This window comes from Danio rerio, chromosome 21, assembly GCF_049306965.1.
Source record: "Danio rerio strain Tuebingen ecotype United States chromosome 21, GRCz12tu, whole genome shotgun sequence".
Classification (NCBI taxonomy): Eukaryota; Metazoa; Chordata; class Actinopteri; order Cypriniformes; family Danionidae; genus Danio; species Danio rerio.
The window spans coordinates 4,549,079-4,575,584 of NC_133196.1; the positions used below are offsets into that span (position 1 = coordinate 4,549,079).

The 26,506-nt window shown below is 34.5% G+C and overlaps 2 protein-coding genes across 4 annotated transcripts in view; one reads left to right on the forward strand and one right to left on the reverse strand.

Annotated features, from left to right (window-relative positions):
- scamp1 (secretory carrier membrane protein 1) overlaps positions 1-7,285 on the reverse strand; it is a 57,940-nt gene extending 50,655 nt beyond the window's left edge. The window contains exon 1 of one of the 2 annotated variants that reach the window (XR_012396507.1): positions 7,163-7,285. Coding sequence is in view for 1 of the 2 variants with exons in the window: in NM_205692.1 (NP_991255.1) it covers positions 7,163-7,219 (57 nt within the window). In the remaining variant the exon portion in view is untranslated. 2 annotated transcript variants of the gene reach the window in all.
- Positions 7,286-12,211: 4,926 nt separating this feature from the next.
- On the forward strand, positions 12,212-24,078 carry tor1 (torsin family 1). Of its 2 annotated transcripts, none has more exons than NM_001200015.1 (5): positions 12,212-12,546; positions 16,877-17,142; positions 19,681-19,856; positions 22,133-22,260; positions 23,081-24,078. In NM_001200015.1, the coding sequence occupies exons 1-5, from the start codon at positions 12,351-12,353 to the stop codon at positions 23,323-23,325; spliced, it is 1,011 nt and encodes a 336-aa protein (NP_001186944.1). In that variant the 5' UTR covers positions 12,212-12,350; the 3' UTR covers positions 23,326-24,078. The 2 variants fall into 2 exon arrangements, with proteins under 2 accessions (NP_001186944.1, XP_005161580.1); XM_005161523.2 differs by lacking the exon at positions 12,212-12,546 and adding an exon at positions 15,208-15,514.
- Positions 24,079-26,506: the final 2,428 nt, after the last annotated feature.

Below are 26,506 nucleotides of genomic sequence, written 5' to 3' on the forward strand. Positions count from 1 at the left end.
GAGCGCAAATTACCAGTTGTACATGCTGTAAACGGAAGTTTTTAGCATTCTACCGGAAGACGCTGGTCGCTATGGCGCCCTCCATGCAGCAGCCATGAAAAAGGTCTATACTGGAGTAAAATAAATGCTCATGTTATAAAAGACAGGGCGGGGTGAATGACTGTTATTTAATGCAGTGCTTCTTGTACAATCTGAGACCCACTTTATATCAGATATCACTCAGCCAGTGGAGATCGCTGATTTTTAAAGAGAACTGCCCTTAAATTCGCCGATTTTTGCATTACATACAGTTGAGCGGAAGCGCTTAACCCAGGTTACTGGCAAATTAAAAGTCCTATTAGCATGCTTCGGCATATACTCTATTACCAAACTCTGGTGAGAAACAGTGGTTTCAACATTAAATCAAACTTGGCTCTTGTGACTACTTGTGTTCAGGTTTCATTCATTCACACGTTCTATATAACTTTTTCAGGGGTGCTCAGTGAAACGTGAGTTTTACTGAAAAACCTCATGTTACACAGCTTATGAGAAAACAGAAGGGCAGGGAATGGTGTGGATAGAAGCCACAATTTTAATAATAACACATCCTATGAAGTTCACTATGAAGAAGGAGAGTTGGGCTGCATCTGAAAGCCCAACCAGAGTTCAACGCTAAGGATTTTATCTACTGCTCCGATCGGGCAAGTGGTTCAGATTTTTACTTTCCCTGCCAAAATTTTCACTGGCCCCATCAAAAAAAAAAAAAAAAGAGAAGTTAATAGCTATTTTTTAATCAACATTTTTTTAAGGGCACCTATGGTAAAAAATCTACTTTTCAAGCTGTTTGGACAGATCTGTGTGTTGGTATAGTGTATAGAGCGTCATACTGGGGTGATATGAACACACCCAGTCTTTTTTTTTCAATTTAACTACAAAAAAAAAGGGTCGGCCAATTGGAGCTGTTTTCAAATCGATCGCACCATTACGTAGGTGTGCGATTCCCCCCCGCCCACCAAATTGATTGACAGCTGTGGGCATTAACATGTTCCGGTAGTCACGTGTATATGTCAACAAGACCAGGCAGACATACGCAAAGCAACCGGGAATAAAAGCTCTGTTCTGTTCGCTAGGATCAGCAATCATCATCAAATGTGATTAAGAGTAAGTTTCACATGTTTAAAGTGTTTTAAAACAGAGCACGTGTGTAATTAATTACAGCGTTTTACTTCAGCTTTACTTCATCAGCACAGCCGCGTGTCAGAACAATTATAAAAGAAGACGCTTCAATCCCGGTTTGTGGAAGTTTAATCAGGTTTATTTTGTACATTAGCATAACAGATATCCAAACTTGAGGTTAGCCTTAACTAGGCTAAGCGCGCTCTGTCTGTCTGCCTGCCTGCGTGTGTGTGTATCATCTGCGGTGTGTGTGTGTGTGTGTGCGTTACTTTGTAACGATACTGTGTGTGACTCATCTTTGCAACTTCACAATACTGATTAGTAAAGGTTAGTTCTTACTGTAGTATCTCACAAACGCTATGTGAGACCTCCTTCCTTTAAGTATGTCTGTTGTCTGACGCAGCTGAGGGAGGAGGCATGTAGAAACAGTGGGCGGGAAAGAAAAAGCTTAAAGGCGCAGTACGACAAAACCACCCCCTGCTGGAAATCAGTATAAAACAGCATCTTGTAAAAGGTATAATGAAAAATCTGATGGGTATTTTGATCTGAAACTTTATATACACATTCTAGAGACGCAAAAGACTTATATTAAATCTGAAAAAAGGGGTAACCTAGGTGCCCTTTAAATAATGTGTCAAAAATAAAGTCTGTGCATCAAGAATTTCAATATCACTGAAAAAAGTGTTGCATGCAGAACTGTTGCAAACAATTTATTTGTGTTGAATTTAAACAAACAAATTAAGTTTAATAATGTTCAACTTAATTTGTTTGTTTAAATTCAACACAAATAATTTGTTTACAACCACTTAATGTAAAAAATTGAGTAAATCCAAGGAATCATCTTTGAATAATTTTTTTCAGTGTACTTAAAAAAAATTGTAAATAAAAGTGTTATGCAAACCAAAAGAGCAGTATGGAAAATGTGGAGGTATTTTATTGCGGTTTGAAATTATTTAACAAAAGGTGGCTGACTTGTCAAACTGACGGCAAACTCACTCACTTAATTTGTATTTTGTCGTGTTGTTCCCATGTAAATGTCTACTGCCAAGACATTAGAAACAGACCTTTTCTTTTAGCCTTATAATTTGATGTTGCCGCCATGTTGCTCTTTCTACGATGTACTGGTTGTTACCAGGTTGCAAAAAAATAGCATGGTCAAATCAATCAGATAAGAGTAACCGGAAAGCAATATGTTGTTTAAGACATTGCAGAGAAGGTAGCATTTAAAGACTTAAAAGCACAAACTTAAAATGCACGCAATTGACAAATAGTCACAGACAAATTAAATGTTAGTGACAAGGCAGCACAGTCCCATTCGGGCCAGTAATGATCAGGTCTACTGTCCCAAGTGTCTCTCATGCTGGCCCTTGGCAACCGGGCAGTCTTTATTGTTGAGCCCTGCCAACTACTCGAGTATACTACATTTATATTTAAATTACTATACAGCACAATTGGAAAAGTACATTTTAGTAGGGCTGGGTGATATTAGAAAAAACTTATTACAATAAAATATTTCACATAATTCGATATCTATAATTATTGAATATTTTTTAACAACACATGTAGGAATATATTTACCAACATTACTAAGGCAAATAGTTTTAATAGTCGAAAACAAAAACATTTAAACGAAATATCTGATCTCTTTATAATAAAATAAACAGAATTGTTGAAGAGACTCTTAAACTTTATTCGTTCATTTTCTTTTTCGGCTTAGTCCTTTTATTAATCTGGGGTTGCCACAGCGGAATGAACCCACTTATGCCGAGACTCCGGGATTTTCAAAGTAGTCATGTCACAAATATTTTAACGGATCCGCAGCTCAATTCAGATCCGAATTCTCCGCATTCGGAGATGATTGGAACTCCACGCAGCTCCCGGACTGCTCTCCATTGGAAATGAATGACTTCCGGACTGTCGCTTGTCGTGTGCAGTGGAAAGGCGGCTTAAGTGCTAATTGTACTTTAAAATTACACTTTTCAAAATCATAAAATAGAATAATACCAAAATAAACAGACAAAATAATGTTTATATAAATTTAATAAACCACTCTCAATACAGTCAACAACTCACATACAGTGGTGAACCAGATTAGCCACAATTTCCTCATTTTGAAAGTCTGACTTCAAAGCCTTTGTAAATCAACCAATACACCAGCCAGATGATTAATAATGCAATACAGTGCATAGAATGATCCCTATGTAAAGACCAGACCAAATCAAACCTGCCTCTGTTTGTAAATGCTCTGAACTGCTGTATTAGAGCATCTCCACATCAGCATAAACACACTGCAGGATTCAACCAAGTTTCCATATTCAATTCCAGATGCCACTACCTGCATGCTGATTGGCTAAGAAATCCACCTTACCATAAAGTTCACTCCTTAAAGGTTTCATGCAAGCAGAAAAGCCTCAAATTAATCAACAAAGAAAGCCCAAGACACTGAAGACGTGAGTCAGAAACACAATGCAATCAAGACGACGCATGAATTATTGAGACATGTGCCGCTACAGTCGGTCGGCTACGCTGGTGTTGGGTTACCACGGCAACTCCATGACGGACCGCATGCCATTACTGATGATCACTTAAAGAGTACCTCGTCTGAGCAGTTGGGTTTAATGATGACTTACATGAGGTATGCTTTAATAGAAACACTTCTGAGGAGGCAAAACTGCTGCTGATGATGATAATGATGTGTGTGCAAGCATTTGTGTGGGTGGTTTGGTTTCAGAAATGAGGCCGAAAAAGAGAGAGACCTCGGTGACCAAAAGCAGAAGTTGCTTCTGTATAAGGTCTTAATGATTCTGTCCTATAGAGCAAAACACAGGCCACAATCTGGTGCACATGAATTTGCATTTGTCCCCCCTGCACCTCCAAGATGGGTTCCATCCCACCTGTGAGTCCACAACACCTGTAATGTCAAACACACAAACTCTCCCTGGAGACTAGAAGGGGACGAAAACAAAGGAGGAAAACTCTAGACAGATGGTTCTTGATGGCTGATTGTGTTGTGTATTAATGGTTGGAATAATAGTCTCAAATCTAAATGGGATATGCGTTTATGTTGAGCATTAAATAGATGCAGTGCTCAGCATATATAAGCACACAAAGCTCTCATTTAAATGAATAGGAAGCTTTACAATATTCTATTTGTGCATATACATTAGATTAGTCAATACTAAAGCAAAATCTGGAGATAATCTGACAAAATGAATTTTGATGATGGTCCAAATTTACATTTTAGGGAAAAAATAAATAATAAATAAATAAAGAGCAAAATTCAAGATAAATAAAATTTTTGTACAATTTTATTTGAAATGTTGTAGTTTGTATTTTCCCCCCATGAATTTAAATGCACACTCTTTTTATTTCCATCTTTAAAGATGTTTGCCGACTAAAATATTATTTTAATAGATATATATATTCGCTCAATAAATTCGTTTTGTTAATGCACCAAAATGCATTACCTATATTCACTGATAAATTGATAAAAATATTAATATTTATAAAAATATTAATAAAAAAATATTATTTTTTTTCAAAATGGGATGTACTTAGTTATGTTGAGCACTGTACATGTGGATATATAATTGATGTGGTAAGTACACGAGAACATGAAAGGAAAAAACACCTCAGATTTATTTAGAAATAATATTTTTAGCTATCATTTATAGATATAATATATCATTATAAATAGACATAATAAATAATATATTTATTAGTTATTAAATATTATTAATCTTAATTATTATTATTTATTTAAATTAAATGGTAAATGTGCAGTTTGGTGAAGATGCTAATATTTGTTTTTGTATGAAGCAAGGTAAATTTAGATATATTGTAATGTAAACAAATGAGCTTCATAACAGCACTGCAGAATAATGACATAAAATTCACATAAATTTTAATTGTCACTCTCTATAAATATTAATATATGCTTTCTAAATACAATGTGTATCAATTTCGGCAGCCTGATTTCACGAGAAAACGTAAGTATTTTACATTTTGACAGTTTAGTGGCTAATTCAGTTCAGTCGTACGAAATCGTACGATTTTAAAAAGGAGGCGTGGCACCTAACTCCACACCTAAACCCAACCGTCATTGGGGGATGAGCAAATCGTACTAAATTGTAGGAATTAGATCGTACAAATTCATACGAATTAGCCACTAAATTAAAAAGTTACGAATTGCTGTGAGATTGTGTTGGATTAACACACTACTCATTGTTTTAGGGGACAAACAATTGATGCAATACAATTATTTTAATAAAATAAAAGTTAATAAAAAGTATCATGATCATATATATGATATATATATATGTATGTATATATATATTCTCCGATCAGGATTTTTGCAGCTGATACAGAGTACCGATTCCATGTCATGGTCATCGGCTGATACTGAGTATGCATATAGCACATTTTCCCCTCCAAGTATGATAAGATCTCGCCTTACTTAAGAAAAAAAATAAAGGATGTTGCATATAATCCCATAAACATGTCTCTTATAACCATTTAGTAAGGAAATGTCATGGTCAGAAGGAGCTTTACAGAAATAAAATAGATAAAAGTGACCAAAAAATGGTAAGAAAAATTATTGACAATTTAGAAACATTGCAAATGATGGAAGAAGAACTCAACAAGTCTCACTGAAGAAAAGTTTGCAGTGCATATTTGATGCATAAGATGTTTTGAATATATATTGCTTTTTTAAATAAATATATTGCTTCTTTACTAAAAGGAAATAGGAAGGCAAGATAAAGTACCGTTTATTGCAATAAGTATAATCCAAAAGTTCTATTGTTAAATATTCAAGTTAACATTTGGGTGACAAAAGCTCAAAAACTGAATATAAATGGTTGCAACATAGAGACCATCACATTAATTTCACATAACATAAATCAAAAATGCACAGCAAAAAGACTTGCAAACCGAAGCCTAAAGGTGGACACTTTTACAATTATACTAAAATCTCTTTCATTAACTAAAAAAACGAAAGAAAGATTTAAATTAAGGAAAAGATTGCAGAAAGCATGTTGTATGTTGTGAGCAACAGGTTAAGAATGCAGTGAAGCATTAGAAATCACGTTTCAGATATGACAGTAGGCTTTACAGTAGGATTAAGTCATTTACAAAGTGATGTTTTTACAGAATGTCCACCGAATCAACAGTTCTGGTGCATTATGGTGTTCAGACTTCAGAAGACCAATGCTTGCACGTTTGGCTCAATGTTGCTGAACAAAATAAAAAATAAAACAGGCTGTCAGGGATCTAATTCCCTCAGCTGACCGGAGCTGCAAACACACACACACACACACACACACACACACACACACACACACACACACACACACACACACACACACACACACACACATCACTGATCAAAACAGGGCCGGCCTACATCCATCTATCTATCCCAGCAGCCCAAACATACACACATCATCCTTTAATAACCCTAAACATCAGCATTCAGCCTTATTCTAATCTACACACACATTGTAAAGTTCAATATTCATTTTAGACATGAACAGTTTCTGTAACAGCAGATTTCTCACCAGCTAAGAGATCCATGATAAATGAATAACATGATAAATAGAAACCAAGCAGAATTAAGCTCCATTCGTTATAATATAACAATAAACCCATAACATTATACACGTTAATGCGGTCAGATTTAATTAATAGTAGATTAAAGGCTTGTTTTGAATAGACTGAACACAGAACTGGAACAGAAATCGAATCAGAAACTCAATGATAATCACAAAAGCTTATGAACAAAAAAACAAATACTTAATAATGACATATTTACATACACCAGACTGTCGAATAACAGGTTTAGTCTTTTAAAGTGAATATGTTAGAATTAATTTACTCTGTTTGATATAAACGTAATCGACATGATGACAAGAATCTATCGACTTTAACGTTAACGTTACCTGTGAAACACACACAAAAACCTGTACACCGAAATACAATAATAAAAGCATCACTTATGTGGCATTACCTGAAACGGGTTGCTAAAGTCGGGGTCCGCGAAGGGATTGCTGTCAAAATCTGACATTTTGCCGGTTTATTTTGTCTGCTTTGTTAGGCTATGTTGTCGGTTTTCGGCAAGAAACGCACCAGCAGCTCGAGACTGATCCGCAACCGCAAAATGGCAGAACCGGAAATGACGTCATGCGTCAACTGCACGTCTTGAAATGATGAAGTGTTCTGCATTGTTATTTATGACCTTTTAAATGACCATTTTATTGCACTATTGATCGATTCAATTTATTTTAAATAAATTCAATTATATTAAATAGTTAAAGTTACCTAATTATAATATTTATATTTGACGATTAAAAATATATCTAAATATACCTCATCATATGGGCCTACCTTTACTATTTATTTATTCCCGTTATATCCTTATTTAATTTTTCAATTCTTTGTTTTGACAAAAGTGCAGAACAGGAGACGTCAAATATGTGAACATTGCAGCCACCTGGAGTCCATAAAGGATCATTACAACTAAGCAGAATATTTATCCATTTATATTTTTAAAAATCCTGATAATAAACAATGCTTCGCTTTTGGGGCTGATTTTCAATATTTAAAACAGCTTTTCATTCATGCATTTGAATACATTAATATTTAGATATCCTTTTTTTTTTTTGGTCTTTGTTTAATTAAAAAAACATCAAAATATCCACTACAAGTAATGGCCTATTATAGAGGACGAAATCTGCAAAAACAGTAAATAATAAATAAATATATAAACAAATAAATGAATAAACAAATCTACAAAATCCTGCATAAATAAAACAATAAATGCACAAATAAATACGCAAATAAATTAAGACTACAAATCTACAAATTCCTGCTTAGAAATTCTTGCAAGAGTTTGTGAATTTATTAATTAATTTATTTATTTATTTGCATATTTGTTTATTGTTTTATTGATGCAGGAATTTGTGGATTTTTTATTTATCTATTTGCATATTTATTTATTATTTTATTGATGCAAAAATTTGTGCATTTATTAATGTATTTATTTGAATACAATTTATTATTTTATTGATGCAGCAATTTGTGGATTTATTAATTTATTTATTTGCATATTTATTTATTGATTTATTGATGCAGGAATTTGTGGATTTATTAATTTATTTATTTGCATATTTATTTATTATTTTATTGATGCAGCAATTTGTGGATTTATTAATTTATTCATTTTGATACTTATTTATTAATTTATTGATGCAGGAATTTGTGGATTTATTAACCTTTTTTTGCATATTTATTTATTATTTTATTGATACAGGACCTTGTGGATTTATTTTTTAAAAATTGCATAATTATTTATTGGTTTATCGAGGCAGCAATTTGTGGATTTATTAATTTATTCATTTTGATACTTATTTATTGATTATTGATGCAGGAATTTGTGGATTTATTAATTTATTTATTTGCATATTTATTTATTTATTTATTGATGGAGGAATTTTTTTATTTTTTTTATTTATTTATTTGCATATTTATTTATTATTTTATTATTTTGGCAGGTTTCGTCCTCCATAGCTTAAGACTACAAAATAAGATATTCTCCAGATCTTTGCTGTTATATAAATTTGGAATAAAAAATATTAAGGTATTATAATAACATATTATCATTGCATTGTTTTTTGTTACCTAGCCTCTCTACTTAAAAAATTCACCTTATTCAATACATTCTTTATAATTTCTTCATATTTAAATTGAAAATGTAAACTGTATATAAGAGCATGAACAAACTAATCATGTGTAAATTAAGTAAGAAACATATAAATCATTAGCTTTTAATATTTGTTTATTTGTTTGTCTGTTTGTTTGTTGGTGCTAACCTAATAAATGCAAAGACAGAAATATGACTATATCTCTAATAAAAATTACATAAAAATTTACATCATCCACTAAACAAACATGAGTTTATGTACATAAAAAAATAATCACATTAAGGTTATTACATGATTAAATGTTCATAACGCGTAACAATTTACCCCAAAATGAAAGTTTTGTCATCATTTACCCACCCTTGTAAAAATTTTTTATATTTATTTTTATTTTGTTTAATTTAAAACAGAACAAAATATTTTAAAGGATGTTGAACTATGAAAGTCAATGGTGTTAAAATACTCCTCAAAATATTTTCTTTGTGTTCAACAGAAAAATAAAAACTCAACCCATTTTAGACCAAGTCAATGGTGTGTAAATGACATGGGTAAATGATGACAGAATTTTGATTTTGTATGAACTACCCCTTTAAATTCAACTCAAAGTGGACTTATTCACCCTTTTTGTTCATGGATAAAAAATGCATATAATATAATATAATATAATATAATATAATATAATATAATATAATATAATATAATATAATATAATATAATATAATATAATATAATATAATATAATATAATATAATAAAATAAAATGTAATGTAATGTAATGTAATATAATAAAATAAAATAAAAAGTAATGTAATGTTATATAATAAAATAAAATAAAATAAAATAAAATAAAATAAAATGTAATGTAATATAATATAATATAATATAATATAATATAATATAATATAATATAATATAATATAATATAATAAAATAAAATAAAATAAAATGTAATGTAATGTAATGTAATATGATAAAATAAAATAAAATAAAATAAAATAAAATAAAATAAAATGTAATGTAATGTAATGTAATATAATATAATATAATATAATATAATATAATATAATATAATATAATATAATATAATATAATATAATACAATACAATACAATGTAATGTAATATAATATAATATAATATAATATAATATAATATAATATAATATAATATAATATTTAATAAAGGTTTGTATTTTTGGATTTCATAGAATTAAATATGAGATAACTTTTCCTATTATTTTAAAGCTTGACCTCAGAATGAAATGTTTATGAAAGTGATTTCTACAAGTCTAAAAAAAAAAATAGAAAAGCAATTAAAACGGTTAATATATGGTCCTCCTTTAACATTTTTGCATAAAATGTTTGTATACGTGTATATTCTGTACTAAAACTGAATTCAATAACTTTTGTAAATAACTAAATATGAAAAAATCTATATTTGTATAACATAGTTGTGTGTGAATTGATAGTTATGTAGGACCAGATACATTCTTATTAAGGAATATGAAGGCATGTTGTTGTAAAATTAAACCAGAGGTGCCAAAGTAGGGCCCACAGGCCAAAGTTGGCCCATGCTAACCTCTGGTTTGGCCCGCCATCCCATCTGAAAAGAAAGGGAGAATGATGGGGAGTTGGTAGGGAGCGAATGCCCCTAAAAGAGATTGTCATTTCGAATTTAACGTAACCATTTGTTTCTTTGTTTAATTGAAGAGCTACAAAAAAAATCAACTAAAATTAGATGTCTCATTTGTTGTAAATGAATTAGACTTTTATAATTTAAATGCTGTCACTTGATAGAGGACAATGCACAAGACATCAGCAAGGCAATAAAGCAGCTCGACTAGTGTATATTCAGCATTGAACTCCATTGTGTTATAAATTGTTTATGTTTTATTATAATAGTTTATTATAAAATGATTCTATATAATTAATGAATATGTTTTAAAGCAACATATTTTAGTTATTTTTAAATATTAGTAAATACATTTGGAAATTAGCCATGGCAAATTTAATGCAATACGATTTATTTATTTAGCTTTTTTTTATTTATTCAATTTTTTATTAAAGAATGCAAATATATAACCACAATCAGGAGATCGATATATGAGACATACAAAGGAGAAAAAATAAAAACTACATCAGCTGCAGAAAGAAAAAAGATTAACAATACAAAGGAAGAGGTAAGTAAATTACATTTGTATAAAAGTATATGAAAATAAATAAATTAAGAGCATTAGAAAAGCGTTCTAACTCAAATCAGAGTCAGTAGACAACAGTTCTTCATAAAGAACTCGGAATCTGACACATCTTTTGTTTTTACACATACGGAAAGATTTGAGCAGTGAGTCAACTTCAATCAGAAAATGTCGAAAAGTGGGGACTGAAGCCATGCATTTTTGCTTATGTATAAAAAAATTCCAAACAAGATAAAGACATTAAAGACAACTTCTTTATATGCGTGTGAAGATTCTGAGTAATAACAAATACTTTCTTTTAAACTAAAAGATTGTGCAAAGGTAGGAGGAGTGTTTAAATAATGACAGAGGTCAAACCAAAACTTCTGAACAAATTCACACATACAAAATAAATGTATTAAAGTTTCCTCATCCTTACCACAAAATGTACAACTACTCAGAATATCAACATATTTGGAAACGAATAAGTCAGCCGGATATATTTTGTGCAATATTTTAAAGTGGATTTCTTTAGCTTTATTAGAAAGGAAGTACTTATGAGGCAAAACCCAAGCTTTTCTCCAATCTATATTATTAATTAATGCAGCCCAATGAAATTTGCCTCGAGGAACAATACCTTTTCTTTGCTGAAGAATTAAATGAACATGCTTATTATTGCATTTCTTATCATGAATGTCAATGCCTTCCAGCACTTAATGTAATACGATTTTTTTTAATGCATTAGTAATTTACAAATACAGCAAAAACAGGCAACAAATAAAAATTCCAAAGATAATTAAAATTCAAAAAAAAAAACAAAAAAAAAAAAAAAACAAACAAAAGGAAGACATTCACTAGACGCCAAAAACAGATTCATAATAGCTTACAATAGACAGAGCTTTTACATTTTTTTTACAGCTTTGAGAGACTTCATTAACAGAATAATTTCGTTGACAAATATCTTGTATAAAGGAGAAGATTTTGAAAGTCGACATTTGTGGATGAAGAATTTACCATTTAAAATGATAAAATTAACAAAATTATAAAAAATAACAAATAATTTCTTTTGTATTCAATGCTATCAACATATTATTTTTAGCAGAATAATCAAAAAAACAGTCTTTCCAAAATAATTGCACACTCTTAACTTCGGCCCACTGACGTCATAGCGTGGAACTCTTCACCGCGCGTGTTTACTCCGTACGGACCCTTTTCTTTTGGCTCCGTTTACGGAAGTGGGTCGTCATTATTTACTAAACGGGACCAGTACGATATCGATCATCTGTAGATTAGATTATTTCGTGTTAGTTTGTGTCGGACAGCAGAATGCGCTCGGCCTGGCTGCTGTCGGCCGGCTGTGTGCTGTGGGTCTGCTCTCTGACAGCCGCTATTGAGCCCATCAGCACCAGTATAGCGGTCGGGATGGCAGCGGCTCTGACGGGCTTTCTGGCCGGATATCAGAACATGTTTTATTACTTCAATGAGTGCTGCAGACCCGAGTGGATCTCTTACAACAAAACAGGTGCGTCAGGCCTTTGTTTTTTTTATTTGAACGGTAATATTAAAATTGCTAATACATTTAATCATTTAGAAAACGCTTTTTTTTGAGGAATTGAGTCTTCATGTTTATTACAATTTATTCTTATTTTAATACATATAACTGTAATAAAACGGTTTTGTTAATGCATCAAATATTATAGGCTATTCTCATTGAGAAATTGATAAAAAGTGTATTATTGTAAAGATATGTGTATTCAATTATGCTAATAACTTTATAATTTAATTTAACATGTCGATTTCTAAGTCTTTTATCTTTAGTTCTATATCACTTTTACAATGTAGATTGTGTCAAAGCAGCTGAACATAGAAGTTCTAGTAAATTAAAACAGTTTCAGTTCAGTTTTTAGAGTTTAAAGTTTAGTTCAGTTCAGTGTGGTTTAATAATCACTACTGAGAGTGCAAACACTGAACAGCAAATCCATCGATGCACAGCTCTACAGCTGAGGAAAAAACTTCACCAATTGACAAAAGTGAAGGATAAAAAAACCTTGAGAGAAACCAGACTCAGTTGAGCACGACCATTTCTCCTCAAGCCAAACTTCTTGTGCAGAGCTGCAGCCTGGGCAGTAGAGTAGGTCACCGGCGAGTGTTCAGGCTGGCCCATGGCATCAATGCGGAGACTCGTCTGTAACTGGGGTCGTTCAGAAATCAGTCTTACGCTCTCCACTCGTCCTCGACCACCACAGCATCTGCTCAGGATATGGCCCGGTCCAGGATTATGCAGACCTTGGGATAATGAAAAACAGACTAAGAAAAGCATAGATGCCATTCGAATTATAATGTCTTTTAGGAAGTGTTCTCGGCTCCGGTTGCCCTAATTAATGCAGACTAACAATCCTTTAGAGTATTTATATTTCAAAATCTTTAGCTTTTTGTGTATGCTAATGCAACAAGATGAATAATGTGCACATTCCATTTTAAAAGCACACACAAAAAAAACTATTTTTCATAGGTTTATGTGAACATACAGACTCAGTAATGATTCTAAATTTTACATAAATTAGCATATTTTATTGCACATATTTTCACAGTAATATTTTTCATATTATTTATATTTTTAATGTTTCTCTAAGATTTTCCTATTTTTAAATATAATCTTATTTTAATGGATATAACTATAATAAAACGTTTTTTTTTTAAATGCATGAAATATTATTGGCTGTACTCACTGAGAAATTGATCAAAAATGTATTATTGCTATGCTAAATTATGTGTTTTATATTATGATGATGATATATGCAATACCCAATTTCTAAGTCACACACACACACACACACACACACACACACACACACACACACACACACACACACACACACACACACACAGTTCAGACAGGTCTATGTAAACGTGCAAACTTTGAAATTATTTTAAACATTACATCTTTCAGTATAATTTATTACACATATTTTTACAACAAGTGTTTTTTATTATTTATATATTTTTACTGTTTATCTTGATTTTTAAAATGTTTATTTAAATTTATTTTTATGTATATACTTGTTTATTAAATGGTTTGGTCTAAATGCATTAATATTATTGGCTAAACTCGCTGAGAAATTTATTTTAAAAAATGATTATTGCAAAAATATGTGTATTATTTTATGCTGATATGCAATACCTAATTTCTAAGTCTGCATGTTCACATCTACAGTTTAAAAGCACACACACACACACACACACACACACACACACAAATACATAGACAGGTCTATGTAAACGTGCAGACTTAGAAATTATTTTTTTTGCCGAAACGTCTGTTTGTCTGTTATCACCCGTAAAATGTAAGAAAAAGTGAAAATAAAAAACGTACGAAGTAACTGAGTGCAAATCATTACCTTCTATTGAATAATAGTAACGATCAGATTAACGCACCAAACCAAAGAAGTAACTAAAAAAAAACGCAAGCGCGCAGGACAAACTTCAGTAACAAATATTACATATAGCCACATAATTTAATACACATATTTTTGCGTTCATTATCATTATTTATATATATATATATATATTTTTTGTGTTTCTTTTTCATGGTTATTAAAATGTATTCTTATTTTAAATATCGTTGTAAAAATATGTGTGTTAAATTTTGTGGATATATTTAATACTTGTTTTCTAAGTCTGCACGTTCACATATACATTTTAAAAACACACACAAAATACATTTTCTATAGACAGCATGGTCCCGTTTGACCCGTGTTTGTTGTATTTTCGTTTTATAATGATCCGTGCAGTTATAAATGTTTTTAATTTATTCATTTTTTTAAACAATAGAGCAAAATGTTATGCATGGATTTTAATAGTCATTTATTAAACACGCATAAATAATTATTATTGTTTTAAATGTATTATCTTTCTGTTGCTAAAGATGACAAAACTCTTATTTTTGATGGATATAACTGTTTATTAAAACATATATTATTGTCTATATTCACTGAGAAATGCATACAAGTTCTGTATCATTGTAAAAATATGCATTCATTCATGCTAATGTGTGTAATACCCAATTTCTAAGTCTGCATGTTCACATATACATTATAAAAACACACACAAAACACATTTTCCCTATACAGCATGGCCCTGTTTGACCCATGTGACCAACTTTTCGCGCATGCGCGTTGCGCTTATTCCAAGCAGGAAGTGGCGGCTGTGAGTTGGAGCTTGGTTGAAGCCCGCGTTGTTTTTGTTTTTTTTCCACCCTGTTTCCGACTAAAATATCGATGATTTATGTAGTAAAATGAACGCTCGGCCTCCTCGCGCATGGACGACGTTATTTCTCTGTATTTTGATCTCCGGGCTGGTCGTGGAGGCCATCGAGCCCGTGACAACCTCACTGCTGGTGGTGGGAACAGGAACAGCGATGCTCGGCAGGAAAATCTACCGCTATATTTATGAAAACTGCCACGAAAACTGGGTCAACTTTAACGCCACAGGTATACAGCAGGGGAAAATAAGTGTTGTTGTTTGACTTAGGTGTGTTTGTGGGCATTATATCCCGCAGAATTCCCATCTAAAATGCCATATTTTGTATTTCCTTAATTGGGTTTCTATTCACTGCTGTTATTAATGGTTTTGGGCATCTAACAATTGAAATTGTTAAGGTATATATATATTAATTTTTAGTTAATGCAGCCAGATGTTGTTTACTTTCAAAATTGTTGTTTGGTATGCTTTCGTTTTATAATGATCTGCTCAACTTTAAATGTTTTTAATTTATTCTTAAGCAGTAGAGTGGTCGTTTATTACACGGAACCAAGTAATTGTTATTGTTTTAAAATGGTTATATTTTATTTATAAAGTCGCTTTGTGTGATATATCTGCTTCATGAGCACTTATGCTTCTATTTATTTGTTAAAATAATTGTATTATTCTTTATTATTATTGCTTTTAAAGAACGATGATACAGCAAAATGTTATTGTATATATGTTATTGTATATATGTTTTATATCTCGCATATATGATTCTAATAATTACTTTATAATTTATATATATATTTATATATATATATATATATATATATATATATATATATATATATATATATATATATATATATATTTATATATATTTATTTATTTATTTATTTATTTATATATATATATATATATATATTTATTTATATATATATATATATATATATATATATATATATATATATATATATATATAGATTAAATTAATTGATTTCCTCAACATTCTACACACAATCCTTTATGTTGATTGACAATGTGTTTTTGAAAATGTAAGTTTTTTTGGGAAGTGACAGTGTACAGCCATTTTCAGATCTCTTCAGAGATGTTCAATAGGATTTAGGTCTGGGCTCTGGCTGGGCCACTCAAGGACATTCACAGAGTTGTTGTGAAGCCACTGCACTGATATTTTGGCCGTGTGCTTTGGATCATTGTCCTGCTGTAAGATGGACCATCAACCCAGTCAGGTTTTGATTCAGGATGTCTAACACTGCTGCATTCATCTTTCCCTCTATCCTGACTAGTCCTCCAGTTCCTGCTGCTGGAAAACATCCCCACAGCATGATGCTGCCACCCCAATGCTTCACTGTAGGGGTGGTATTAGCCATCTGAAGGACTCTCAGATCATAAGAAGCAAAATTCTCTGGTCTGATGAGACTAAAATTGAACTCTTTGGAGTGAATGCCAGGCGATACGTTTGGAGACAACCAGGCAGCGCTCATCACCAGGCTAATACCATCCCTACTGTAAAACATGATGGTGGCAGCCATGTTTCTTTAGTTATAAAGCATGTGTTTAATTTAAGTATGTGCTCCTTCCCGCAGGCCTGAAGTATGACCTGGACACAAAGCTTTATGGGCAGCACGTCGCAGGTCAAGTCATCCTGAAAGCCGTCACGGGCTTCATGAACAACAAAAAACCAAAGAAACCGCTGGTTCTGTCCCTGCACGGCTGGACCGGCACCGGGAAGAACTTTGTGAGCCAACTATTGGCTGAAAACATTTACGTGAAAGGCATGGAGAGCAGCTTCGTCCATCTGTTTACAGCAACAGCACACTTTCCTCATGAGATCCACATAGACACCTACAAGGTAAGCTGACTTCATATAAAAGACTATTGACCTTATTCTGTGATGCGGAAGTGCACTTGTTTTTGCGATTTGTTTAAGAACTTTTGATTCAGCTGCCTATGGGAGAAATGTCTAGGAATAATTAACGGCAGAAAATGGTCAAACTGCTTCCTTTACAAACAAGCGTGTTCATAACTTTACAGACAAAGCAGAATAATATAATAAGAAAATTTCAGTTTGCAACATCAAGCAGCGAAACAAGCAGTTTTTAAAGGGCCATGAAACCCCCTCGTTTCAGCAGGGTGTTTTCACACCTCTACTTTGGAAAAAGTCAGAAAAGTGGGCGTGTCCAGCTCTGTTTAGGGGGGAGTGTCGGAGGAACTAAAGTGGGATGGTGTGGGAGTGTCTATTTGGGCACGCGCGAGTTTCAGTCAAAATACACACACACGAGAAAGTGATGGTGTTTAACCTACATGGACATCTGTAGTCAAATTATTTGCCAGATTATTAAATGTTGGACTTTAACTGCAGTTTGGCTCTTTCATTCAGGGAATTCATTCATGCCCCTCGCGACAAACGCGATATTTGATTCGAGGATCTGCTCTAAGCGTGTATTTTTCATGCAATGTTTGATACCGCACGGCGAATGAGAGAAAAAAAAGCTCCGCAATTCCCGGAAACTTAGATGCACACGGCAGGTAGCGTCAGAAAGCCGCGTGTGTTATTCCGGTCACAAAATGCGGTGCTAACAAATTTGCACTCAGTGCAATAGTTAACTTAATTCGATACGAACAAACTGAATAAACATAGAGCACTGGTCGCTCACTTACCAAATCTGTAGAGACAGGACAATCACCAGCAACTAGAGCCGCGTCTTTATTAAGAAGAGACTAAAGCGAATCCGGATCTCAGCGTTTGCAGATGAGAACAGCTCTCAGGTAAACAATAATCCTCGTTAGACACGTAAGTTATTGTTGTCGAGCGTCGCGTACACTGTTAATCCACACGTGAGTCTGAGCTCTCACGGAGAAAAAAGGAAAACGAAACTTAACAGCAGCAAACTATAAAAGCAACACTCCAAGCTTGTTTTGCCAACACAACGTGGCGTCTCTGGTGTAAACAGTGACACTAATGAATATTAATGAAGTTGCAAAATAGTGCGCGCTGATTGGTTTGAACCAAGCCTTACTCATTCATTAATGCATCACACTGTAAGACGTAATAAGACACACTCAGGCACAGACGTCCAGTCTGCACGCTGGAATACACGCTATTATGTCATGACCGTGACGCAGCTTCAAAAATTCGTTTCAAACAGGAAGTACGAATTTGCTTGAAATAACGCAAAAACAACCAATTTACACTTTTTAGTGAAATATAGGTGTCCTAATAGTGTTTTTAGCAGTGTGGGACACATATACGACTGTCAACAGCTCAAAAAATGTGTTTTGGTGTTTCGTGACCCTTTAACATCTAAAATGAATGGAAGTGAATGGGACTGGAAATGTCAAGCCAAAAAGATTCAATCGGCTGTGCCTGCTCATACAAAGAATAAGGTCAATAGAATACACAAGACATGTCACTCGTATAGTTGTGAATGAGTACAATGGTGCATTAAGCCCCGCCTTCTTGTATAGGAGCCAATCATCAATTGCTATAAACTGATGATTCATCAGAGGAGGGGCTTGGACTACACTTGTGTTTATACGACAGCACAGTGGAGATTTCTTTAGTCATATCGTTTAAGTCGTTTGATATGCGGCGACATCCATTCAAATATTTGCAAAACAGATCCGCCACTTTTGACAATCACAAACAATCATAAAGCCCCCGTGCTGCAGGAATGAGGAGGTCTGCTGAAGGTGCAGCTGTCGTGCTGTGAGGGGTTTGCGTCTTAAAAAACTACGGCAGTTTGCGTTCACTGAACAGTAAGAATTATTTATAAATCCACATGAAACAGTACCTTAAAAGTCACGTCTCGCTTTCAGTTTTGGGCTTAGGCACGTTTTGCACTCACACACAAGCGTACCGCTCCAAATCCAAAGTGAATTGTGCCTGAGCCTGATTCAGCACGCACACACAATTCTCAAAAGATCCGGAACATGGGCCTGGGCACGGTTCGGAAAGCATAGTGTGAGTGCTCTCATTGGCTGGAGTAGACGTCTCCCCTCAGCGCGTTCTAGGCGTTAACACACTCTTTCCGGCAATCTTCTTTTTGCGTTCACACATCGTAGCAATCCGGCAAATTACTGGGAATGTTGCAACTTCTCTTTCCGGAAAATCGTTTGAACGAATTTACTGGTATTTTCAAAAAGGGGCGGTTTACACATACAGACCTTTCCGGTAATTTTTTCATAAAGGTCTGTATATGTAAAAGGGGCTTTTCACTAGATACTGCGTCACAATACAACAAAAAAAAAAACTGTTGCAGATTCGGGTTTATGTGGACTTTAAAATGATTTTTTTATGTGCAAATAGATGGAATTTGTGTTATGCATTTTGCTGTGTGTTTATTAAATGCTCATATATTATCTGCACAATGTCTCCTGCGGGGTTTAGACGCAGTTACAGGATTGGATACGAGGAAACGTTTCCATCTGCCCTCGTTCCATGTTCATTTTCGATGAAATGGATAAAATGCATCCCGGGTTGATCGACAGTATAAAGCCGTACCTGGATTTTTACGATAACCTGAATGGAGTGTCTTACAGAGAGGCCATCTTCATCTTCCTCAGGTCAGTGTCTACTAACAGAACACTTACGAATATATTTTTCTTTTCTTTTTTAGAAATTACTTTATAATGCTGAATTGATAATGAACTAAGAAAAGTTATATTACATTGTGATAATATTATAATAAATGCAACCCTGATAGGAAAAAGTCATTTTAAATAAATATAAAGTTTAGAACAGTTACCATTGCAGTTACCATACGTTTTTATTTGCTTTTAAACTGCATTAAAGGGCCTTATATATATATATATATATATATATATATATATATATATATATATATATATATATATATATATATATTAGGGCTGCTCGATCTTGGAAAAAATCATAACTACGATTATTTTGGTCATAATTGTAATCACGATTATTCAAAACGGTTATCAGTTGAAGTCAAAATTATTAGCGCTCCTGATAATTTTGTTTTTTTTAAATAACTATTTCCCAAATTATGTTAAACAGAGCAAGGAATTTTAACAGTATTTCCTATAATATTTTTTTTTTCTTCTGGAGAAAGGCTTATTTTTTTATTTTAGCTAGAATAAAAGCAGGTTTAAATATTTTGAAACCAATTTTAAGGTCAATATTATTAGCCCCCTTAAGCAATATATTTTTTGATTGTCTGCAGAAGAAACAACTGTTATACAATGACTTGCCTAATTACTCTAATTAAGCCTTTGAATTGCACTTTAATCTGAATGCTTGTATTTAGAAAAACATCTAGTAAAATGTTATGTGCTGTCATCATAGCAAAGATAAAACAAATCAGTAATTAGACATGATATATCAAAACTATTATGATTAGAAATAAGTTAAAAAAAAAAAACTTATTTCCATTAAACAGAAATTGGAGGAAAAGGGTTGCTAATATTCAGGAGGGCTAATAATTCAACTTCAACTGTATATATATACAGTTATTTTCCACCCTGCAAAGGAAAGATAAATAATAACAATAGAATAAAAATATAAAACAAACTGTGATTGAAGCATCTTCACCCTAAGAAAAACACTTTAGCTACAAAAATCCTTCAGTCAGGAGCAGTAAGGGATGTTCTCGTCGTTTGATTAATGATAAAACAGGCGGCAGCATTTCGCACTGTCAATTTAATGGTTTCTCTTTCACGTGTCTTTTGATTCTCAACTCGTTTGTTTATTACACATATGAGGGTTAATATGAATAATCACTAATCACCGCGTTTTGACACCTATTACTTTAGATGTCTGTGCTCCTCTGCTCGTCTCATTGTGCAAATGAGAGCGAATGCTGACCGCTTGCTTATGTGTGTGCGCGTGTTGCACACTCACATAAGCACGCGGTCTTTCGCGCTTTTGGTATATGATGCAATAATCGTTTATCTCGATTAATGGTTTTTCAGAATCGTTAGAAGCCATAATCGAAATCGGATTTTCGATTAATTGCACAGCCCTTATTTATATATTTATATATATTACACCTTCTCATTTAAAACATTTTATTTTTTTAAAAGCGGGTGATAATCACACCAAAACGTATTAAAGGGTAAGTGAATTATAACAGAGCGACCTTTTCTGTAACCGTAGTTGTGCTGTGCGTCAATTGTTTAACCCTTTAATGTGACGTGCTCACTGACTGACTGAAAGGTGCATGATGCGTGAGGACAGCAAACACGACGAATAGCCGTTTCACTTTACTTCAACACACATTAATGCTACTCTGTAGGTCTAATGGAGATGTGCACAAATATTCCTAGCAAATCTAATAAATACTGGAGACATACTCCATACATAAATGCTCTAAATCGCACTACAGCAGCGTTTATTTGAGAGCGCACAAGAAGATCTGCGCGCTCTTGAAGCAGCTCACATTTGAGGGGCGTGCAAGAAGTTTTGTGCACGAGCAGAGGAAATCAGCGCGCAGGCAAAGAGATCCACATGCTTGTAGGCTATTACATAAATCTGATCTCGATTTCTAATACTGAAATAACTCCACAGGCATTTGGTATTTCTGTGTAAAAAAAAAAGGTCTGCCGCCACAGCTGGAAAAAATCTTAGAGGAAAGACTGTATGTGTGTGTGTGTGTGTGTGTGTGTGTGTGTGTGTGTGTGTGTGTGTGTGTGTGTGTGTGTGTGTGTGTGTGTGTGTGTGTGTGTGTGTGTGTGTGTGTGTGTGTGTGTGTGTGTGTGTGTGTGTGTGTGTGTGTGTGTGTATATATATATATATATATATATATATATATATATATATATATATATTTCCACCTGCAATCTCTGTAAGAGTTTTTGTGTGTGTGTTTATGTAGTAACGCCGGTGGTGAGAACATCGTTCAGGTGGCTCTGGATTTCTGGAAGGACGGCAAAGAACGAGAAGAGATCCAGCTGAAGCATCTGGAGACGGCGCTTTCACTGTCTGTCTTCAACAACAAAAACAGTACGTCACACTGCCCATTATAAGGAGCAGAAAATACTGCATCATATAAAATAAAGAATAAAAAATAGCAGCATCATGTTGTGGGGCTGTTTTGCTCCAGGAGGGACTGGTCCACTTCACAACATAGATGGCATCATGACGAAAGAACATTATCTAGACATACTGAAGCAACATCTCAAGACATCAGCCAGGAAATTACAACTTGGCCACAAATGGGTCTTCCAAACAGACCATGACCCTAAGCACAGTGCCAAATTAGTTAAAATGTGCTTTAAGGATAATGGAGTGAATGTTTTGGAGTGGCCATCACAAAGCCCTGATCTCAATCCTATAGAAAATTTGTGGGCAGAGTTAAAAAAGCTTGTGCGAGCAAGACGGCCTACAAATCTGACTCTGTTACACCAGTTCTGTCAGGAGAAATGGGCCAAAATTCCTGCAAACTATTGTGAGAAGCTTGTGAAAGGATACCCAAAACATTTTACCAAAGTTATACAGTTTAAAAGCAAAGCTAAAAAATACCAAGTAAATGTGTGTAAACTTTTGACTGTCTAGAAATTAATAATAAATTGTCAAAAAAAAAATTCTCTCATTATTCTGGCGTTTAGCAAGTGTAAATCATTTAGGTAATCCTAATAGACCCAAAATATTAAACGTTTAGTATGATTTACCGTCAGACATTTAAAAAAAAAAAAATTATGTTAATTAAAGTTATGTTAATTTTTTTAGAGTGTATGTAAACTTCTGGTTTCATGGTTTCAACTGTAGGTGCAGCCCTACACTATATATTATCAAACTCATCTGTATTTATCTGTTCCCGCAGGCGGTTTCTGGCACACCAGTCTGATCGATAAGAACCTGGTGGATTTCTTCGTGCCGTTTCTCCCTCTGGAGTACAAGCACATCATTCAGTGCGGTCTGGCGGAGATGATCGCCAAGGGGCATTCGCCTGACAAAGAAGTGGTGGAAAAAATGGCCCACGACCTCAACTATTTCCCTAAAGAGGAGCGCGTTTTCTCCATGCAGGGCTGCAAAGTCATTCCCAGCAGACTGGACTTCTATATCTGAACGAGAAGAGACAGATGAGACTCTTTATAATTGACAGAAATGGAGGAATTGAGAGTAAACCATGCTCATTAAAGACTCTCAAGAGTGTTTTTATCCAATCACACGTCTTTTATACAACAATGGACTGTTTTATTAATGTCGAATCAGCTGCTCGTGTCCCTGTTTTAAAGGGTGTTTGTTTAAAGATGATGAATTTGCAGCGTACACTTTTTTAAAAAACGACTTTGCACATTATGGAGCTCCTGTAAAAAAAAAAACACTGGTGATTCTATGAAGCATTATTTGCTATCATGATTTATATATAAATTGTACTTTGTATGTCAAAAGCACTAATTTGCCTTCATCTTCAATTATCACAGATGTTTATTACAGCCTTTTTTGGGGGGTTTTCGGCTAAGCAATGTTTAGAATGAAAGTGATCGTTAGATAAGTCACATGACCTTAAAAGCTTTAATTTTCCTAATTTGTCAGGATTTACCATTTTTGTTAAGTTTCTGGATCACAGATTGTAGTGTTGGTGGTTTATAATTGAAGATTTTGAGTAAATGTGTGCCTTTATCTCAATAGAGAGATTTAAGTTCAGCAAAAAACATGATTTTTTATTTCTTAAAGGCACTGATTATTAATTGATCTTGTTTTGAACGTAATGTAACATTTGAGACGTTTATGAAGACTTCTGAGATGCTCCAGGAAAAAAATGTGAAATACTTGAACTACAAGTTGATTTTTGATAAACGTTACGAGCTAAACTAATTGTATTTGTCTGGAGAATTTTATTATTGCACACTTTCAGAAATGACGTGATTAGTGGACAGGTTTTTAAAATTGGTAAACAGAAATTGCCGGGATTTGAATATCATATACACATTCTGCAACAACAAAAAAGAGCTTTGGGTTATAACTGAAAGGACAAGATCTAAGATACAAGCTGAAAAGAGTTTCCTTCGCAGGGTGGCACGGTGCACTCTTATGGATAGGTCGAGAAGCTCTGACACCCGGGAGTAGCTCGGAGTAGAGCCGCTGCTCCTCCACATCGAGAGAAGTCAGCTGAGGTGGCTCGGGTTTCTGTTTCGGATGCCTCCTGGACGCCTACCTAGGGAGGTGTTCCAGGCTTGTTCCACAGGGAGGAGGCCTTGGGCGAAGACCCAGGAGGACAGGCTGGAGGGACTACATCTCTCGGCTGGCCAGGGAATGCCTCAGGATCCCCCCGAAGGAGCCGGAGGAAGTGTCTGGGGTTCTATCCTGAGACTGCTGCCCCTGCGACCCGGCTTTTAGATTTTCATTTTCAACAAGGTTTAATGGTAACCAACGATGCCAGCTGATGATATTTATTTTAAATGTCACCTAAACAGCGGCCACTGGAACAAACCTCTAAATAATGACTTTACTTAATCTGATTATGACTTGTCGATGATCTCAGATGCAGCACTTCAAGAAGACAATCTGTAAATATAGCTGTTATGCAGTGGTGGAAAGCAGGCCCGGATTGGCTAATCGGGAGGACCGGGAGAATTCCCGGTGGGCCGGTCCATTTTTTGGCCGCGAGGGCCGGTGTCTCTAGCTCCAGAATCTGTTGCTCTCAGCAGTCACACTTTTTAAAAATAATTTATTTATTTACTTGACCACAGCCTTCTTATTCATTATTTTACCGCAGCTCTGCTCTTTTTATCTATTTTCTTGTAGCCTCGTGAGCAAGATGCAGCCTGCAGGTTAATGATGATATAACTAGATAGGTCACCGTTATGACACCGCCGACCCGGGTACTCAAGAGTAGTGAGTATTACGCTGTGAACGGCTGCTGCAGTTTGTGCATGTGTGTGAAAACGTAACATTCTATAGTGCATCTAGTGATTGTTTAAGGCCATTTGGTGATTTGACTAATCAATGATGTCTAAACAGACTCTGGATCATTGCATCTAAAGATTTAGGATGTCGTCTTGGACTTTTATTGCTTCCAGACGGTTTGCTGCATTTATGAAACGCCCATGTCTTGAGTAACGCAACGCCACTGAGTGCTATTATGATAATCACTTCATAGTCCTTCCCATTTTGTACTTTATTTTTCATTAGCTCGTCACACACTCTTGACTTTTCTGGAAAAATACAGTAAAATTATCATGAGTGAACAGTCCCTTTTAATGAAATACCATAAAATTTGTTCAAGAAAATTTCTAAAATGAGAAGTTGTAAGCTTGTAATAACTTTAGGAAATTCAGCGCCATGTGCATGTGAATGCAACATTCTTTCGTTTAATGGTAAAGTTGTTCAGGTAACTTTATGGCAATACACTAGAATTACTTTGGTAAAAAAAACAGCTTTTTAAAAAAATTATTTATCTTTTTAAATCGCCAGACATGCAGTTACCCAGAAACATTTGTTCATTCTCTTTTCGGCTTAGGGCCTACTCACACTATGCCATCCGTACCGTCCCCAGGCCCGTTTGAGAAGTGTGAGTGCGCTGAATCGGGCTCAAGCACGGTTCACTTGGCCGGCCCTGGCCTGGTTGGAAGAGGTCTGAGCCCGGTTCACTTGGGCTTTGGCGCGGTACGCTTGTGTGTGAGTGCAAAACGCGCCAAATCCCGAAACTGAAAGCAAGACGTGATTTTTAAGGGACCGTTTCATATGGATTTATTAATCATTCTTACTGTTCAGTGAACGCAAACTGCCGTAGTTTATTAAAGACGCAAACTCCTCACTGCACGACAGCTGCACACCTTCAGCAGATCTCCTCATTCCTGCAGCACAAGAGCTTTATGATTGTGTCCCCGCATCCCTAAGGACTGTTTGGCGAAATATTTGACGGCATATCAAACGACTGAAACGATATAACTAGAGAAATCTCCACTGTGCTGCTGAGTGAGAGAGCGCTTCTCACTGAACAGCGCAGCAGCGATGACGTAAGCGTGCCGAAGCCCGTTTGTGGTGTGAGCGCGGGCCGTCGGGGGAGATGGGATGGGGGACAATCGTGCTTTGGCCCGGTTTGAGGCAACTTTACCTAGTGTGAGTACGGCCTTAGTCCCTTTATTAATCATGGGTTGCCACAGCGGAATCAACCACCAACTTATCCACAATATATTTTACGCAACGGATGCCCTTCCAGCTGCAACCCATCACTGGGAAACACTGATACACACTCATCCACATACATACACTATGGCCAATTTAGCGTACCCAATTCACC

Excerpts from the sequence above, each read along its gene's own strand:
- tor1 (NM_001200015.1), top strand. The coding sequence starts at position 12,351 with ATGCGCTCGGCCTGGCTGCTGTCGGCCGGCTGTGTGCTGTGGGTCTGC. Across the intron at positions 12,547-16,876 it reads GATCTCTTACAACAAAACAG|GCCTGAAGTATGACCTGGAC; the intron begins GTGCGTCAGGCC and ends TCCTTCCCGCAG. Across the intron at positions 17,143-19,680 it reads TCCACATAGACACCTACAAG|ACGCAGTTACAGGATTGGAT; the intron begins GTAAGCTGACTT and ends TGCGGGGTTTAG.